The sequence below is a fragment of the Alosa alosa genome, chromosome 3 (genome assembly GCF_017589495.1).
Source record: "Alosa alosa isolate M-15738 ecotype Scorff River chromosome 3, AALO_Geno_1.1, whole genome shotgun sequence".
Classification (NCBI taxonomy): Eukaryota; Metazoa; Chordata; class Actinopteri; order Clupeiformes; family Clupeidae; genus Alosa; species Alosa alosa.
The window spans coordinates 17,085,777-17,105,089 of NC_063191.1; the positions used below are offsets into that span (position 1 = coordinate 17,085,777).

At 41.7% G+C, this 19,313-nt stretch overlaps 2 protein-coding genes across 2 annotated transcripts in view; both read right to left on the bottom strand.

Annotated features, from left to right (window-relative positions):
- The window catches only part of slc4a10b (solute carrier family 4 member 10b), a gene marked incomplete in the record, with an annotated part of 46,525 nt that extends 43,150 nt beyond the window's left edge, over window positions 1-3,375 (bottom strand). The window contains 2 exon segments of the mRNA XM_048238665.1: window positions 2,984-3,041; window positions 3,153-3,375. Of these exon segments, the coding sequence (XP_048094622.1) occupies window positions 2,984-3,031 (48 nt within the window).
- A 5,202-nt stretch (window positions 3,376-8,577) lies between these two features.
- tbr1b (T-box brain transcription factor 1b) lies at window positions 8,578-13,369 on the bottom strand. Its single transcript, XM_048238666.1, has 6 exons — window positions 12,633-13,369; window positions 12,195-12,349; window positions 11,905-12,026; window positions 11,392-11,550; window positions 11,213-11,274; window positions 8,578-10,476 (listed from the first exon to the last, which is right to left on the bottom strand). Exons 1-6 carry the CDS (start codon window positions 13,286-13,288, stop codon window positions 9,630-9,632), a joined length of 2,001 nt encoding a protein of 666 aa, XP_048094623.1. The 5' UTR covers window positions 13,289-13,369; the 3' UTR covers window positions 8,578-9,629.
- Between the last annotated feature and the right edge of the window lie 5,944 nt (window positions 13,370-19,313).

The following is a 19,313-nucleotide window of genomic DNA, read 5'->3' on the forward strand; positions in this document are numbered from 1 at the left end:
TTGAAACTTCACTAAATCAGCTATAGTAGCTCAGTAATCTCTGTTAACACTCTAAATAAGTAGCCTACCATGCAATTATTTATATTTGATGCCAGTTTTTTGTCCTGCTATGGCACTGAAATGCAAAAATGGATCCTCTGCATCCTGACCAATAGATATATAAAATGACGTGTTTTGCTAATTATAACCTGTAATAATCATGGTTAAAAAAACTATTAGCTCACTGCTGGTTGATTAATACAGCTCTCCTTTAGTAGAGTGTTGTGCTATTATGAGTAGCTAGCTAATAGCTATAGCCAGAATGCTTAACAACCTGATTCAGGGATAGCTAATAATTAGCTTGGGACGAGCCAATCTATCTTGCAAAACAATCAATGCCTGTATTTCTAAAAAGCAGTGTGTATTTGCATCTCATTTTCATTAGTTTGAAAAAGGGATTGGTGTTCCACAAACCACTTCAACAATGGTTTATTCATCCTGCCTTGGTGAGTAACATAGAATAACATGGAAGAAACCCATATTGTAGGGAAGGGGGTGTACAACTTTATGAGATATGATATATGACATATTTTTCCATTACAATGACTCGTAGTATAGAATGAATAGATTACAGAGATAACAGTAATTAAATAATTAAAATAGTATTATTTGAGATACTGAAAATCTGGGTGCACGTGCCTGCCTGGCTTCAATGGGCCCAACGTCTCTACCTGTGATAATGATTTACTACAATTCAACAAAAAGGATAAAAAAAAAACGAATACTGACAAATTAAACTGTTAGACAGCAGATGGGGAACATCACTAATTTACTGCGTAAAAGGGTATCCACTCTCTGACTGAAGATGCACTGAATTGTGGAAGAATGTTTGAGAGCCTGAATACTCCATTCAAACACCACCATGTTAATAATTCATATACTACTAAATGTATCTTCACAGTTGCACAGACTGAAAAAGCCATCACTGCATCCGAATGAGACCATTATCTCACTCACACACCAGACTCAAAGTGGGTGGGATGGGGTGGGGTGGGGGGAGAGAAAGTGGAGTAGAGACATGGACAAAGCCGTTATATTACATCACAATCCAGAGCACTTACTTTTTAAATTGGAGGAAAAAAGAGTAGTGCGCATGAGAGAAAGAATGTGTGTGTGTGTGTGTGTGTGTGTGTGTGTGTGTGAGATTGCATTAGAGTTAAAGAACATGGCACAGAGCAATCTTTCCCATCACAGCATCAATGCACAGGATGATATTTTTAGGGGTTGTACAAAAGCTGCTTTTCTGTCAACAGCAAATGGATAATGAAAACAAATCTCTTAGGAAGTGATTAGAGCTGGGTGCTGGGTGATGCTTAACTGTAAAAAAGAAAAAGAATTCTGCACATGCTGTGTTAAATAAACATGTAAGTAACACACATTCCGTGTCTGTTTCCCCACAAGCTATGCCTGCCGTGCTAAAGATGATATGAGTGAATTAGAAAAGCGTGTTGCACTTTGCTGACGGCTCACTTGAGCAGCCTTTGCCCCGGTGCACACATCCAAAGTTTGAAAATGAGCATCTGAGTTCTTAGCAGCCTGCCCTGGCTTTCACCTCTGCCAACTCCCAGCCCTGCCAGGCCAACTTTAAGTTTATTATCCAAAAGGCCAGCGATTGCTTACTATCAAATCTAAAGCTCCTCATGAGCTTACTGGGGCAATGTGTTTCATATGGGCTATACCAGAGGGAAGATTTAAAAAGCTCAGACCAAATCATAGTGGGAGGTTCATGTCCAAAGTCCAAATACGCTGAGGAATTGCAGTTGAGCACAACAACTTCTCATTGTTCTCCTGCGTGCATACACAGGCATTTCCAAACTTCTTTTCAGATTCTCGATTCTTTAACCTACCTTAAACCCAACTGGCATTATTGGTCTGTGTTTATTTTGGCACGTAAGGCCCCCTCGAGTAAGACAACAGTCCTAAGGAGCTGTGACCCTTCTAACAGTACTTACATTATTTTATACTGTATTAACCCACACTAATCAGGTTTATGTGTTTTAGTATTTAAACAGATTGATGACTATCTGGCATCACTTAATAAATCATTGGCAAGCTTGTACTTTTGTGAGGGAAAACAACAAGACTTAAGAATGAACCCTGCAGGCTCTGAATCCTTGAATCCTGCCAGCCTGCAACCCATCATGGTGATTGCTTTGCTCATTCAATAGATTACCTTACAGATAACATATTGAACAAAGTTTATGGATAATCTGTGGTCCTAAGATGGGTCATTCACATAGGTTGCGCTAATGCATGATGTAGGCCTACTATAATGATTGATATTAATGGAGAACAAGGGACAATTCCCTGATAGCTGATGACACTGGTAAACCATCCTGATCTGGTGCATGTCTAATGGACCAGAGTCTTTTTCAAAGTATTCTAGAATCACAGACTGTGTGATCACACATTCAAGTTTACGTTATGTAGGCTATAACGTAAAAAAAATGTTTTGCCTATTCTGGTGAATGTATGCTATTATGCATGGATTTTAGCAGAATTGCGGTTTCTGACCACAGTAAAACGACGACCTGTACAAATCCTAGCCTATTATGTCCGTCAAACATCCTCACATCACCTTAGTCGTGATACGGGCTACTCAACTGAAATAATTCACAGTCATGATACCGTATCAGATATCGCTATTGCTACATTATTGGGCTACCATGTTACTGTCCTGCGCTAAAAACATCCACATGAGTAGCTCACACATTCTAGCATCTCGTGTCCGACAACAGCTATACCTCAGAACGCCGCATAAGTTCACACATACGAGTACCGTTACATATCAAGCGAGCACAGATGGGTTATATATGAACAAGCAAAACGTGCCACAGATTCTTGATGCGTCTCTCAGGACGAGCGTGTAGAGTGATGAGCTACTGTAAGAAGCTGGAGGACGCTCACTGAGACGATGCCATAACATGGTCCAAAGGTATCTTACCGTGGGCAGAAGCGGCTCCATTTGAGCGCCTTGGTCTCTGATGTCCATCTTCTTTTACCTGTAGAACAATAAGTCCGGTTAGTACACGTTCAGCTGCTCAGTCAAGTCCGTCTGTGGAGCTGTACTGTATGGTCACATGTTGTATGGTCACAAAGTCCCGAAGCCTTACCCGGTATTATTACTGTTCGTAGGTTTTCAACCCCTTGTTCAAACGCGCATGTAGTAATAAGCATTCAGATTATGACGCAGCATCCCTGGTCGCTTAGTCTACGAGAAACTCCTCCTCACATTGATTTGAAAAATGAGATGAGCCCCTCTCCCGTATCAAAGTCATAGATGTCCCGATATTATAGTTATGCAAAACGGGACATGCGCTCATCTATGCAATGCTATGGTGAAAACGAGCGTTATGACGAGACGCTTAAATATCCATGCGTCGATCTTCATGAGTGTAGACAATTGACTTTCACACATAAACTCATTCTATACTTGATCTTGTCCCCACCTTATCTTGTTGGCTGTCTTGGGGGATAGCAGAGGTCTGCGTCTGAAAAAAGTTGAATGTAACCCACTAGGGAAATATGAACTCCTGTCCCCCCTTTTCTCTGTACAGTAGGCCCAGTAAAACAACAGATATGTTTGGAAAAGGGCTTGTAGAGGCTTTTAAGTCCATTATTTAGTTAATATATATGATGTAGTGATGTTACTTACTTGATATCTCAGGTCATAAGTAAGAAGGTTTCTTTACTAATTGTGCAATTGAGCATTACAAGAGACACACTATTACCTCTATGAAAGCCAGTACCATGTATTAGGTCACTTGCATTGAATACATGTTATCATCTTCCTGTAAAAAGTTGGCTAATGGCAATAGAGCTAATCTGAGGATTTTTAAGGACACAATTCAGTCCCACAGCTTACTTCACAATAAACATGAAAGCATTTTCAGTTGCATCAGCAGATTTGTCGTCTCGCCATCATAAATAACCTATCCGAAGGTATGTCCAGATAATAATGCCCATACCACGTGCCCATGGGGACCCGGGTTTGAGTCCAACCCGGGTCATTTCCCGATCCCACCCCATCTCTCTCTACAACTTACTTCCTGTCACTCTCCTCACTGTTCTATATATAAATATATAAAGAGAGAGAGAGAGAGAGAGAGAGAGAGTATATATATATATACAGCTCTGGGAAAAAATAAGAGACCATTGCACATTTTTTTGATGTCATCCTACGGTTACTGAGTGACATTCGAATGAGTTGACGTTCATATTCAAAATTAAGATAAGAGATCACAGCAAATTCGAATATGACCATCAACTCATTCGAATCACTCAGCAAACGTAGGATGACATTAGAAAAATTTGAAGTGGTCTCTTTTTTTCCAGAGCTGACATATAGGCAGACATTATTTGCACCCGGGTGTAGATAGCAATGATGATATTTACACCCAGGGTTAATAGGCAATGTGGCTATTTACACCAGAGTTTATATAACACGGCATGATACAGACAGACACCAGGGTGTTCATAGTTAGCAATGTTATTTACACCCGGATGTCTAATTAACAATATTATTTACACTCGGGTGTCTATAATCAACAATATTATTTACACCCGGGTGTCTATAATCAACAATACTATTTACACCCGGGTGTCTAAGTATAGTGGATGGAATCCACTATCTTGAAATCTCCTGGCTTCTTCTTATTATAACCTTTTCTTTTTACCTTTTCAAGAATGAATGTGACTCTAAACGCTTAACGTACAGACATGTTGAAATAACCGTTCTGAAGGTCTGGAGTGGGGCAAGAGAGTTATTATTTCAGATCTTTTTCTAAAGTTTATACTTTTTGAGAAATAGGGGATTAAAAATGTTAAAAGCCCCCCCATAGACTTGAATGGAGGCTGTGATGTCATAATGGCCTAAAGCCAGCTGCGCTCGTTAAGCTCCCAGAGTAGTTCCCGGGCTAATCAGAACACTGGCACAGGTGTCACCTGTGAATCCAACTGTCTCAGCTTCTAACGCATACAATGTGGCGCTCCCTAAAACTACACATCCTGTTTAAGTGGCAGCCGTGGCCTACTGGTTAGCATTTCGGACTTGTTACCGGAGGGTTGCCGGTTCGAACCCCGACCAGTAGGCACGGCTGAAGTGCCCTTGAGCAAGGCACCTAACCCCTCACTGCTCCCCGGCCCGCTGTTGTTGCAGGCAGCTCACTGCGCCCGGGATTAGTGTGTGCTTCACCTCACTGTGTTCACTGTGTGCTGAGTGTGTTTCACTAATTCACGGATTGGGATAAATGCAGAGACCAAATTTCCCTCACGGGATCAAAAGAGTATACTTATACATATACTTACTATACTTAAGTGTTTCCTGTGTGTCAAAATAAAAGTCAAAGCCATATCTCATGCTTTGCACATCATGTCTCCAGAACGGCTTGACGCATATGCTTCAAATTTAGTACAAGTGTTTGTATGGACTCAAAGATGAAGTGAGTTGATGTTGGAGGTCAAAGGTCAAAGGTCAAGTCCATGAATACTCTGAGCGCGATATCTCAAGAATGCCTTGACATACATGCCTGAAATTTGGTATGAGTGTTTGTAGGGACTCAAAGATGAAGTGAATTGATGTTGGAGGTCAAAGGTCAAATGTCAAGGTCAAAAACCCCTTGAGTGTTATATCTCAAGAACTCCTTGACACACAATGTTTTTTTGGTACTAGGGTTTGTATGAACTCAAAGATTAAGTGATTCAATGTTTTTTTTTTTTCACAAATCTCCCCACCAACATTAAGCCAGCAGCTTTCCATCCACTATTGCAATTCCTCTGACATTACATTTCTAGTTAACAATATTATTTACACCCGGGTGTCTATAATCAACAATACTATTTACACCCGGGTGTCTATAATTTACACACGGGTGTCTATAATCAACAATATTATTTACACCCGGGTGTCTATAATCAACAATATTATTGACACACAAGTGTCTATAATCAACAATACACCTGTGTACCCTGTCAATGTGTGTATTTACCAGCTGTACAGTAATTTCGTTTTTAACAGTTTAACCCTATGAACCCTAGACTATTTTAAGGGCATTCTCACTACTTTTAGTTAGAAGCATTTATCCTGGTCATTGTAAGTGCCATTCACACATGCTATATTTTTTTCAGCATAGTCTAGGCTACCCAGATCTGCCACCATTTCATGTATTAATACTTGCATTGATTATTTTAAATAATACAAAGACAAAAAGCGTATTATACAATTCTTACATTTGGACATGTATCTCACCACAGCAAGCTGCCAGCTGGACATGACTTTCATGTACGTTGAGGCTGAGCAATTTACAGACATATGTGGTGTGTGCCTTACAGAAATAAATGCCATTTTTTATTTAGTGATGAAAAATTACCTTTCTGCACTCCATATCTGTGACACGAACTGATCTGATCTGATCTGACTCATGATGATTCTCTACAACAACTTTTTACTGGATTGCCATGAACAAAAAGGTATATGTGTGTGTGTGTGTGTGTGTGTGTGTGTGTGTGTGTGTGTGTGTGTGTGTGTGTGTGTGTGTGTGTGTGTGAAACCTTCCCATATCTTACCACATGGCTGACCAAAGATGTTGTGAACTTTTGTGAACAGTTTACTATCAGACTATAATCCCAATTGCACAGAACATAGCAGTGCATGCATGTGATCAACAGTCCCTTGCACATTCTCTCTAGTTAAATCTTAAAGTTTAGTTTGATTTCTACTGTGTCTTTAACATGATCCATCTTACACTGCTGTGTAAGAAACTCCAAACAATGAGAGTGGCGCCTCTATAACCTCCTGGATTATGACTATGGTCGGATCTAAGGGGAATGTGCATCTGAGCAGTTGATTAGCAACACAACACACCCCACCCCACCCCAGGGACTGTATGCTCACCTTTCCACCCTGTATATCTCAGATGTCCAATACAACTGGCAGTTCTGTCATCTGGTATGAATTTTCAGATGACTTTACAGCTTTGAGGTGTGGCAGTGGTGGAGAAGTGATTGACAGGATCGACTGCTTTGTGACGGTGTGTGGGAACAACCACCTCTTAAATGTGACCAAAACAGAGGACATGGTTGTGAACTTTAGAAGGAGCTGCACCAAAGATGAACATCCTTTCCATACTGGGGAAAAGAGGTGATGGACTACAGATTCACTTGGACAACTAACTGGACTGGAAACGCAACAGTGAGGCTGTCTACTGGAAGGGACAAAGCAGACTCTCGAGGGGGAGGCTGTAGAAGCTTTAGTGTGCAGAAAGATGTTGCCCACCAGTCTGGTGCAGCAAGTGCAGTTTCCTTTGCAGCCATCTGTTGAGGCGGCAGCATCAGAGCTGAAGGCTCTTAAAAACTGAAGCAACTGATTAAGAAGGCTGTCTGTGCTGGGGACTGCTCTGCCCCGAAGCCCCTACAGCTAGACGAGGAGGGACGGTTGCACACACTGCTCGACATAATGGATAGAACCTCACAGCCCCTACACAACCTACAGATTAGATAACATAGTGTCTTCATTCGGAGTCTCCTTCATCTCCAATGCAATATAAAGGGCAATTACAGGAAGTTATTCCTGCCCGCCACAGTAGCCATCAATGGCACTCCTGTGTGCCAGGAGAGAGGGGCAATGCACAAGGCATAGTGTTCATTTCATTTGTACATCAATAGCAATATATTCTGTTGTTATTCTACTCATTTTATTGAGTATAGTGTAATACTGTGTAATGAGTGCTACTACTCCGTTGTTTTGTACCTCATTGTGCATTTTGTAAGTTAGCATTTTGTATTTATTTTTCCAAGTGTGTTGCAAGTTTTTGTGTTTTCTTTTATTTGTGTGTCTTGCTGCTCTAACACTGTTTTCCTTTAAGGGATGAAATAGTTTACTCTATCTAACGATCTAGAGGGCCCTCTAGTGTTACAACAATGCGTAGCAGTCTAAAATCTCGACAACACCCAATTGCAACAAAATAGTGCAATATTTACGAAAATTATGCTAATATGCATACGATTGGCAAAGTATTTTCTTGCCATATTCAGTCGAGTTGGTTGTATATTGTCTTGAATGTTTCACAGTAAGTCAATATGTTACAGTAAACTGCCGCAAGATGGCTGGATGCACCTTGACGCACAAAGAGGGATATTTCATACCAAATATTTGATTTTCAAATGGCTGTTAAATCATTACCTTAACTGACATAATCAAATGCTTGGTCTTATATACATTTATGTTGTGAGTGTGTGTGTGTCCATTTTTTTAGATTTTGATTTTTAAAGGTTTGAATCATGTCACGAATTAAACATAGGCTAAACAAGATTATAATCGCATCCTGATAATTATCTGTGTGTGTGTGTGTGTGTGTGTGTGTGTGTGTGTGTGTGTGTGTGTGTGTGTGACATGGTTGTGGCAAAGCCTAGGCTACCTGATGTGATGACCCCGCACACCGGACTTACATTGGGAACGAAAGCGCATCTATCCATAGCTCAGATTTACATTCATTTCATTCAGTACATTTGGTAAAACAGATTCGATTATCGTATTTCAACTTAACAGTATATTGATAGCTTTCAGATGTATGCTTATATTTATTGCATTAAAACACATCACAGATACATAAGCTTTACCACAGATAACACCTGATTCATCAATATTTTTTTTTTAACTGACACAGAAAAATATACATAAATATGTCTGCTTTCTTATAGGTCTAATCATGAAATAAAACGCGCTCTCTTAGACAAAATCTCCAACATTGGCTACACATAGCTGCCACTGAAAATGTAAAAAAGTAAAATTCTACCAGTGTAGGCCTACGCATGATGTAATTTACCTGTTGTATAAAAATTGGACACGATTTTGAATGAACATGTATACAGTTGAAGATAACAAAGAGTCTACACACTAGTCTTAAGAGAAATATAGACTCCCGATTCTAATACGCACCAGCAATATCAAGCCACACAACAACAAAGTAATAATGCTGCTAAATCAGTACCATTCCAATAACCAACCGCGCTGTCATGCTTTGGGAAAGCGCATAATGGTGTACCGTGTACAGGTGTAACAGGTCTAACAGGACGTGGTTGATTTGGCTTCAAAATTGAAGATGTGCCCCAAAACACAGTTCAAGCAGAATAGCGAGGAATTGGTTTCTTTCCATTGTTTTGGAGGATGTCCCATCTACTGCAATACTGCATATTGCATACAAAACTGTAATTCTTGAACCTCAATAGTTGTTTACATGCTGTACATCAACAGATGGAATGTCACCGAAAGCTAGTCTATTTTATTTTACATTATTTTCATACTTACAATTAACAGATAAGGCGTCAAAATAAATGGCCAAATTTAAAAATCACCTAGTGGTATAAATACTAAAATTAGACTATAGCCTAGTCCACTAAAAAATTATCTTGGTGTGTTTGTAATTATATAGGATCATGTTTATTGGCTAGGCCTGTTAGCAATGTATAATATTATTTTGGACTCAGGTGGACTAAATAAATAGCCTATTTTAATAAACGCGTCGATTAAATAGACGTAGGGATGGAACATATTAATGTCTGGTGTTTGTTATTATATAGTTAAAATCTAATCTCTAAGTTTGTGAGTAAAAACTGTAGTAACCAATGTCCTTGGATGCATTTTTATCGCATTCCCTTAGCATGTCTGCTTTTAATGGAGACGAAGTCTCCGAAACCGGTGTGGCAGATGGCGAAATCCTCCTCCGTTTGGCCTGCTCAAAAATCCCAGAATCGCTTGAATCAATGGATTTAATTGAAGACGGAGTCTCAATCCAGCTGGACTCAGACAAGTCCTTTGGTTTGGCTTCCTCCGATGCCCCGCAGAGAGGTGATCTTTCAGGGGCTAGAGTGTCCCCTTCCTCCAAGCCCACCAGGTAGTTGGAGGTCGTCGTTCTCGGGCCCACTGAATTAGATGGCCAGCACGACAATACAGTACCTGATTTACTGCAATATTGGGGTGGTGTGCGTGTGCCCCACCCCGGCGGGTCAGCGTAATAACCAAGAGCTCGATTAGAACAGCCTGCGGTGGGCAGTGGAAGTGCCTTCACTCCGGCAGCTGCATAGGACAGGAGGGTTGCTGCGTTACCAGCGAAGTCAGCCGCCGCAGCAGCATCGTACGCCGACGCGGCGAAGTCCAGTCGGTTGTTGGCGGGGGTGACAAACCAGCGCTGCGGGGAGGCCACTGTGGTCTCCTCGGTTTGCGGAGGGGAGAGCAAGCTGTTAGTAAGTGAGACGCTCCGATCCGTGCCAGGCCCAGTCCCGACGCCAGTGGGAAAGCGGGACTTGGCATAAGAGCTGACAAACTGGTCCTGAAGGAAAGAGCCTGCAGCCATGGCATATCTCGCCCCAGGCCCGATGTGGGAGCGGGGAGAGTCACCCGGCGAGGGCGTTAACCGGTCAATGTCACAACCTGTGTAAACTCTGAAGAAAGAGAGGGCAAAACAACAAAGGCATGTCAAACACTTGTTGCAACAACTTCGACAAATATGTCAGTACAGTAATGTGGCTATAGGCTAATTATGTCGCAAGTAAAAATACATTTTTCCCTTTCTATTATTTTAGTGAAAATTAAATGTTTGTATGAAATACATATGCCAGTCCCCCTTTTATTCAACCCTTCGAAGGGTTTTGTTATTGAAAACATGCTGTCTGTGACATGATGATGGCCAGTTTATGTTGGTTTCTCTGCTAGAAAGCGCACCGTAGCCCGAGGATACTCCGTCCTATATGGTCCGAATTGGCCTAGAATGAAGAGCTCAGTTCTGAGTTAATTTACTGCATTTTAATAGGGAACTGACTATCAAATTACATTACACGCGAATGCTTCTTTAGGAAGAATTGAATATGCGCAATGTGAACAATGACATCTGACTGCACCAAGTACCTACAGCCCGCATATAATATTTCAGGGAGTAGGACTATAACTTACATATTGCATATAAGATATAATAAATTGCAATTGTAATTTTCCCAATCGAATGATATTAAATATCGCATGGTAGGCTATATACTGTAATAAAACATTTGTTGCCATAGTATCGCCAGAAATCTAAATGTGGTGACTAATGTCACTGTGGAGTTGGTTACTACAGAAATGCAAAAACATAAACATATCGAATGTCTTTTGTTAATGCCATAAAATTAAATAAACCCTTACGTGTCATAGTTATCCCGGAAGCCCTTTGCAAATGGATTGTGGTCGATTTTCAGTTGTGTAATCTGTAAAATAAAGGCATCTTGATTTGAATTTCTGGAATTTCGCCATCAAATTCCAGTCATTCTAGGTACAATCAGATTTCTAGGACGCCCTGCCGAAGCATCAAAACGGTGTCTTACATCAGTGTTTTGGTAGGCAGTGACTGCTATGAACTGGGTCTCTGGAAATGTGAAGGTCTGGACGCGTCCTGGCTGGCTGGTTTCCTCTGTTCCGTCCTCATTTACCTGAACCACATGTAACCTGGGCTGGTATTTATGAAGGGACTGCAGAACCACCATCTGTGGGGCAAAACGCACGGCCGATTCGTTTGTGTCGCCACACTATGAGTTTCATTAATAGCTAGTTGAGGTAGTAATTGTCTTGACTTATACAATCCAGCGTAAAACAGCTTAATAGGCATGAGATGATAAATCAAACCACAAATAGAAAACAGCATTCATATCGACATTTAACACAAAAAATGCGTAATTTTAGTTTTTAAATGAACTATATACGCTAACTTTTCATGCATACCTTACCCACTCATAACTTGCTCGTCTGTTACGCAAGGATGCACCACAGATAACTTCGTAAAGTAGACTGGTTTGCTAAAGGCTTAAAAGTAGGCCTATTATAAAATGTTTCACGCTTACCTGTCCGGTGTTGTTGGATGCGCCCTTGTTGTTTGTTAATTTTAGTTTTCCAAACGAGATCTCTTGGCGCATCCAGTGCGCGCCGGTGTTTGGTGAATCCGGATGCATGTACACTCGGTTTCCTGGAAAAATTTAAACATAACGATAGAGTATAGTACATGGGCTGCCTTATCTTATATGTCACTATTCACTGAATTATTTTTTATTTCATTTAATATTTATTTCCGTTGAGTTAACAGCCATATCTATACCGGCCCTCATTTGCAAAAATGGATAATTTGGACACGCACCCGTTACATTAGTGTCCGCTTTGCCACATGGAACCCATTTTCCGCCTTGGAATCGCCAGTGGTTTGGATCAGCCAGAATTACATCCACAAAAATGTTATAATGAGCTGTTGGGTCCAGACCAGAAATGTTGAAACTTAAAAAGGGAAACATTCGCCTGTGGATGGCAAAAACAAATCAATGTTAATTCAGAGAAGCCACTGATCAAAACCACATTTCATATATTTAATTAATTTTACCTGTTCAAATACATCAAGCAATAATAATAATCAAGAGTAGGATATGTCACTAATACGCATGCCATGTAACCGAATGGCGTTTAATTTTGCGCATAATTTGTTCTCACGATGTATTATTGCACTGCACTTCAGCGTGATTTAGATGTGCAGTTTCAACACATTCCTGAATAGAATACAAGATGTTTGGTCAAAAATACTTACCGCCCTTGTTTGGTAATGATCATCTCCGTCTGATGCCTATGAAACTTTAGCCATAAGGCCCTGTTGCAAAGGTAAACCTGGGCTTTGCCGGGGACCAGTCCAGCTTGCGCAGACGAAAACTGGTAAAAAGCCGCTCCTTGGTACGCGTGGCCATACTGCTGCGTATATGGATAACCAGCGGTCGGATACGCTTGCGGTGAAGTGTTGCTCAAAAGGCTGTTGTACGCTCCATTAGTTATGACCGGGTGATGGGCCATATAACGACTGGGACCTCCGATGGAGAAAGCTGGATGCGCTGGACCATGTTGACTCGGATATGGGAACATGGCACTAGGAGTTGCTGAGACCGGTTGAGTTTGGCTGGATTGAGTAAGGAGGTACCTTTCCCCAGCAGATCCATCGAAATTATGACGAATATCAGAGACTCCGTGGAGATCAGGAGAGACTTTGCCTCTCTGGACGTCCCCTGATGCGTCCTTAGAGTCCGGGAAATTGTCTGCCTCTGACTGATTCGTCATCCCCCTCGAGTTTTTTTTCAGAGGTGAACTTCTCTCCAGGTTGTCACTTGCAGATATAATAGGATGGTCCTGTAAGGCGAGCTCTGATCCCTCGGAGTTGGAATAGCCACTGCCCACACTGCAATGCTCAAGCTGCATAGCTCAATGACAAACAGCAATTAATGCAAGCAACTTGAAAGCACAAGCTTAACGCCCCTCCACTTTAACTCCAGAGAAAACGCCTTCCCGGGGTTTGAGCTACTTTGTGCAAGACAGTAAATTAGCCATTTGACACTATTCTGCAATCAGGAAGGGTTTGATATTCATTCCTCAGCCTGCATCGTTAATGAAGCGACTTTTTCTATTGGTGGACGCGTCACAGTAATTTAATTAGTCAGATCATAATTAGAATAATCAGAGGGGCCACATTCGCACACGGTGGCTATTTGGGGTGGTCATTTAGATGTTTGCAAAGGTTTCTCAATGCCGTTGAAGGAACTATTTAAACCCTTCATTATGAATTTTTAAAATTCCCAACGCCAAAAGTGCAGGTCATAGTCTATGTTGTCAAAAACATTTACAGTACATTCTTTTTATATATTTTATATACTTTTTATGAAGTATATTATAATATAACGTAGTTTATTATTTTTTATCGGAATTCTAGATTGTCGTGGGTATGTATTTATCTATTAATGCTGGAAAAGTAAGGAAGTCTGTTTGCCAGTGAAACGGATATTTATTATTAAAACATCCAAAATGACAGTCAGTGCACCTCCCGCTTTAAAATGTTTGCGATATAGCGTGAAATCATTGCCATCCACTGCAAATATGTTTACCAGTCCCAAAAGACATGAATATTTAATGTCAAAGAGCGCCTTCAAGTTAAAATCTCAGGATCCTCCGTTGCATTAGAGAAATAAAACCGATATGACAATAGAACATGAAAGAATATTGTAATAAAATACTATTGATGGAAAATATGCAACTGATGAATTTTGTATTTAAAGGGGGAAAAAAACACATGAAAGGTTCAGCCTTCCTCTCCTTCCCGTGTCATTGAATCGCCTACATGTTCAACACATCAAAGTCATATATTACCTGAACGTGTTTTAGTGTTTCAGTTTCATCATGTCCATTTTTATCGTTGTCACGTGATTTGTAATGCGACAAACATACGTCTTAATGTTAGTTTTACTTTTTAAGTTACCCTAAAATGTGTAAAAACAAAGTTGTGAAAATGATCATCTGCCTGACCAAATCAAGCCAAGAATTCCTGTTATCCATACACATTCCTAAAACGAAGTTTGCAGCGCATGATAAAGAAAAAACAGACTAGTCTAGCACATGCAGTGCAAGAATAATTACATCAAAAATAAATAATTTATTATGCAAAAGGAAGACTGTCATGAATGTAGTCGAAAAGATCACCCACAGATCAGGTGCACATGGAGCCATGAGTAGGCTAGAGGGTTCTCTCTGCGCCAAACGCACAGAGGCAAACGGCTCGTGTACTTTTATGGACGGTTTTTGCACATTGATAGTTAGACTGGGTTATGGGCGAGCAAGTTGCGAGATTTGTTTATTTTATTAACGCTCTTTGTAAAAGGGTCACGAGTAACAACATGTTCTTCATTGAACAGATGAGGAATGTCTAATGATCGCATTAACGATATCGGTGTAGAATAACTTTTGATGGGCACTTTAATGAGGACTTCATCACAGTTACCTGCAGCTGCTCAGGGCAGCCTTGTCCACCTCCTCAGCCGCCTGAAATAGATTTCTTTCTTCCCAGTGAATTAACCGCACTGCCACCGACAGACTTGACTGGTTAGTTTCATGCTTACCTGTGGGCTAGAGACTTTTCTCTCGAGGTGCGTCGAACCTCTTTGCACATTCAATGCGAATAGGGCTAAAGCCACTTAAGCACATTTACACATTCGCCATATCGATTTCAGCAAACGTCGTCTGCAACCACAAATACGCGTGTTTAGGGGTGCAAATCAAAATGTTCCTGTAAGTTGTTTTTTTTCAGGTGTAGGTTGCTGTTCTCTCTGATGAGAAGCCTTACATGACTGAGGCTAACAAGAAGGGTCATTATAGCAGGGCAATGAGGTCCAGTAATCTATTCTCTGGAAACTTGCATGCACGGGCTTGCCTGTGTCTAACCAGGCCATTGCCTGCTCATTACCGGATTATGCCTCACTTCCACTTTCCATATGTTTTTTTTTACTATTTTAATAAGCAGGCCTGGCTTGGTTTCATGCTCATGCTGACTTAACCACACCATGGCACAGCTGAGGAGTTTTAATACCCCCTGTCTTCCCCCATCACTCTCACCCCCTGCTCAGCGTATTGTCCCCTTTGTTTAGTGTTAGTTGTTTAGTGCTAGTACTTTGCTCTCATTAGCTTAGCCAGTGGCCATGACCACAGGAGTATACGTGTTTATCACTCGGCCCTACTGCCCGCTCCTCGGGGAGGCCATTGTGTGGGATAAAGAGGAGGTTCATCCCAGCCTGTTCATAAACACACACACACATTGACCTGCTCCTGCCAGTGCCCTCTTGTTTATGTGCGTCTGGCATAGGTAAGCATTGAACAATAGTTTGAACTCTGGAGTGTTGTGAGATGACTCTTTAGTTTCTGTTCCAGACTGATATGCAAATGATATGTAAAACAACAGGAGGACATCCAGCTTGTTCATGCTGTATGACCTATGCTTTATTTTGGCTTCATTTCGGATTTTAAAGCCAATGTGTTGGCACTGATGTGTCACGAGATGGCAATAACAATCTCTAACAACAAGGCGGTGTGTCAAATCTACTCATCCTCACACAGAGGCAGGAGCACATCTGGCTTTGGCCGCCTGCCAGCTCTAAATAGAGATATTAACTGCTGATATTATACTGCTAATACATTCACACAGCACAAATACTGATCCTGCATTTTGTGTTTGCAGATTGAAACATTACAGATTTATTAACAATTGTCCCCAAAAAATAAGGGTTTAAGTTAAGGGCTTTGGCTATTGAAGGTGTCTGTGTTGTTAAGTATTATTCCTAAAATGTGAAAAAAGCATATCGGCCACCTGGGTCTAATCTAATCAATGTCAAGGACAAGGAGGGAGAGAGTGGGGCTGAAAGTGAGCACCAGCTCGGGGATTTTACCTAATGCCCGGCACTGTCACATCAATGATGTGATCACAGCACACAGGATGACAACAAAATTATAGGCGGGCTGGATCCGGTGGAAGGAGAACGCTGGCCCAGTCACATGTAATCGCTTCTTGTGAGTGAAGAAGGGCTGCTCTCCTGTCTGGCTGGGTAAACATGTGCCTGTCAGGGCAGCAGTAAGGGGATGAGGCGCGCCGAGGCCCAAACTAAGAGGGGAAGAGCCAAGGTTATTTGTGATTCCTGGCAGGTAGTGGCTTATATTACAGTGTCACTAAAATTTTCATGGGAATGCATTTAAGATGGCCCGTAAGTTATTTATAAGTTGTTTGCCAGATGCCATTGAAATTCATATCAATAAATCAAGTCAGTCAGAAAATAAAGTCAGTTCTACCCCCTCCCCACTTTTGTGATTCCAACTAATTACACCTCTTTTATTTGTTTTTGTTTGTCCAAATTAGAGTCGTATCTGATGGTTTTGTGTTAATTTTGCGGTGAAATCTGAGAGCGTCCTTTAAGGGTAACGTGCCCACTGACCCCTCGGGTCCCCGGGGACTGGCGATCTCTACTGTCAGAAGGAATCAGGGGTGCGCTGCAGAAAAAAATAGAAAAAGACAGAGGGACGCACACACGTAGTCGGGGCAGCGCTGGGCCACATGGGCAGTTGTGGCTTTTAAAGGCTTATTAGCCTCCCTGCATGACATACGGCCACGCTGCCCCCCACACACCCACCCCCCCACCCCCCTGGGAGCCACTCCTCCACCTCTCATTATTGATGCCTCTTCTGGCCCTCATCTCAGGTGTCGCTCCGCTCGGGCCCTGCCATGCAGGAGAATAAAAGAAATATGGACATGAGAGAACCTACACTCCACTCACCCTATGCCCGCTCCAGCTCTTCACTGCGGGGGCATGCCCCCAATCACAGATGCATGAAGTCTGGCCACAGACCCCCAGTGTACCTGTGCAGACCTCACTCCTGCAGACACTTTTTCGAGGTAAAGACACTCTAACTATATTTAAAAAAGATGCCCTCACCGCCATTGATAAGTCCACACAAGCGATGTCCTCATGGTTCAGTAAATGCTAGGCCTTCCTGAGTGGTCGAAAGCAGTGGTGTCATTGCAAGGAGGGGAACAATCCACCATCTCTCTCTCTCTCTCTCTCTGTCTGTCTCTCTCTCTCTCTCTCTCTCCTACTCCACACAAGGCGGCCATAGGACTGGCACGGGCTGAGATATTGCATGTACAGCATGCTGGACTAAATACAGAAGGCAGCGCGATGAGACAGACTGAGAGTAATCTGGTCTTCGCTCGACGCGGGCCTCAAAACGCCTCCACCTGGTCTTGTGCACTGAGACTAATTAGAGGAGAAGTCTCACAGTAGCAAGCCATTACAGTTATTTTGTATTTTAATTTAGCAACAGAACTGTCACAAACATTGTGAGGATGAATAATGAGCCCCAGAGTAGTGAGGCTTTAACTCAGAATGGAAGCAGGGCTGTGCGCACGCTGCACAGGGCTGTGTGCTAACATCACTTCAGACCTGATCTGTTAGTCAAAATCCCCACCAAATGTAGTCATCATTAGTGTACGGAATATCTTCTTTACAGTCGAGCTTCATCTGTATCGGCCCTCTGTTAATGACTAGCTCTGTAATGAAGCAACATTTTGGTCTGCTTGGCTCCCTGTTGAAAACAGAAGCCTAGGGCAGGGCCCGCTGTTATTTACAAGCAACGCTCCTGCTGTCAATTTCAGTGAACCTGTCACAGAGCTAAAGGCAGATTTCCCATTTACATGTCTTTATATGCATTCTCCATGCTTGCAGTGTAACCTATGAGGAAGAATGTATAGAGATGGTAATAACCACCAACCAGAGATATGGAGAAGTTTATTTGATACAGTCGAGCTGGCACAGTCACTTATAAGAAACAACAGTGCACTGTTTTTCGTGGGTATGTGAAATGCCTCCCACAGATAAGCACCTATGGGAATCTATTAATGAGGCAATAAAATGCATTTCAAGACCACATTTAAATTAGTCTTTAAACAAAACAATTGGATGTGCCTGTGACTTTCATGGAAATGGTTAAAGATAGGAGCACTGTGGTATAGCTATATTTTATATAGCTATGAATAAACCTTTTCTGAACTGGTAGACTACATAAATGCCCTGGGACCCAGAGCTACCATTAGACCAGGCTAGCAGACATCGTCCGAGCTAAATCACAGATGTGTATTATTCGGGTAACGGATGGCAAAGATATAATGTCACAAAATCGCAAAGTGAAGAAAAGGGCTAATGTTCCAACTAAAAACTTCTTTTATCACTTGCAACTGACCTATTATCAACTGTTCAGTTTGTTGCTAGTCTCTTTAAAATTTATGGGAGCTGGGTGACCCCTGAAGTGCAGCTGGGGTTTGTGACCATTTTGTTATTTCTGCTGCCATGCACTGTCAGACAGCGACAACCGAAGAACATCAGCGACTGTCCCTTGCAGGCCCAAAGCATAAAAAATTCAGGCTAACGCTACTTTTGAAGCCATTTCTGATGAAAAGCTCACAGAAACGAAACTGACTTATGCCAAATGAATATCACTGAATCTCTGTGATTGTAGGTCTGATGTTTGCAACATTGAAATTATTTATAAAACATCAATCTTAGCTTAAGGTTAGCTGTGGTATGCAGCGGGTGCATTTCTAACAGGCCCCTGAGAGGTTTGCTGTGCACCAGGCCAGAGCTTTAAGGGAATAAAATCTCTCTCTCTACCTGCCTCATCGCTGCCCTGAAAGGACTCTGACTGTACAGAGCTTTTCAGTGCACTGTTAGGCCTGATATTGGGTATATAACTACTGAAGCCAACACAGAGCTCTGATTGTTCAAACAGATATGACACAAAATGTGTTTAATCACATCACAACATGAAGGGGATGATGAAAGTTACTGATTGCTGACAGTAATTTTATGTTTTTATAATTTGTATTAGTAATTCTTTTTGAAAAAGGATCCAGTTCTAC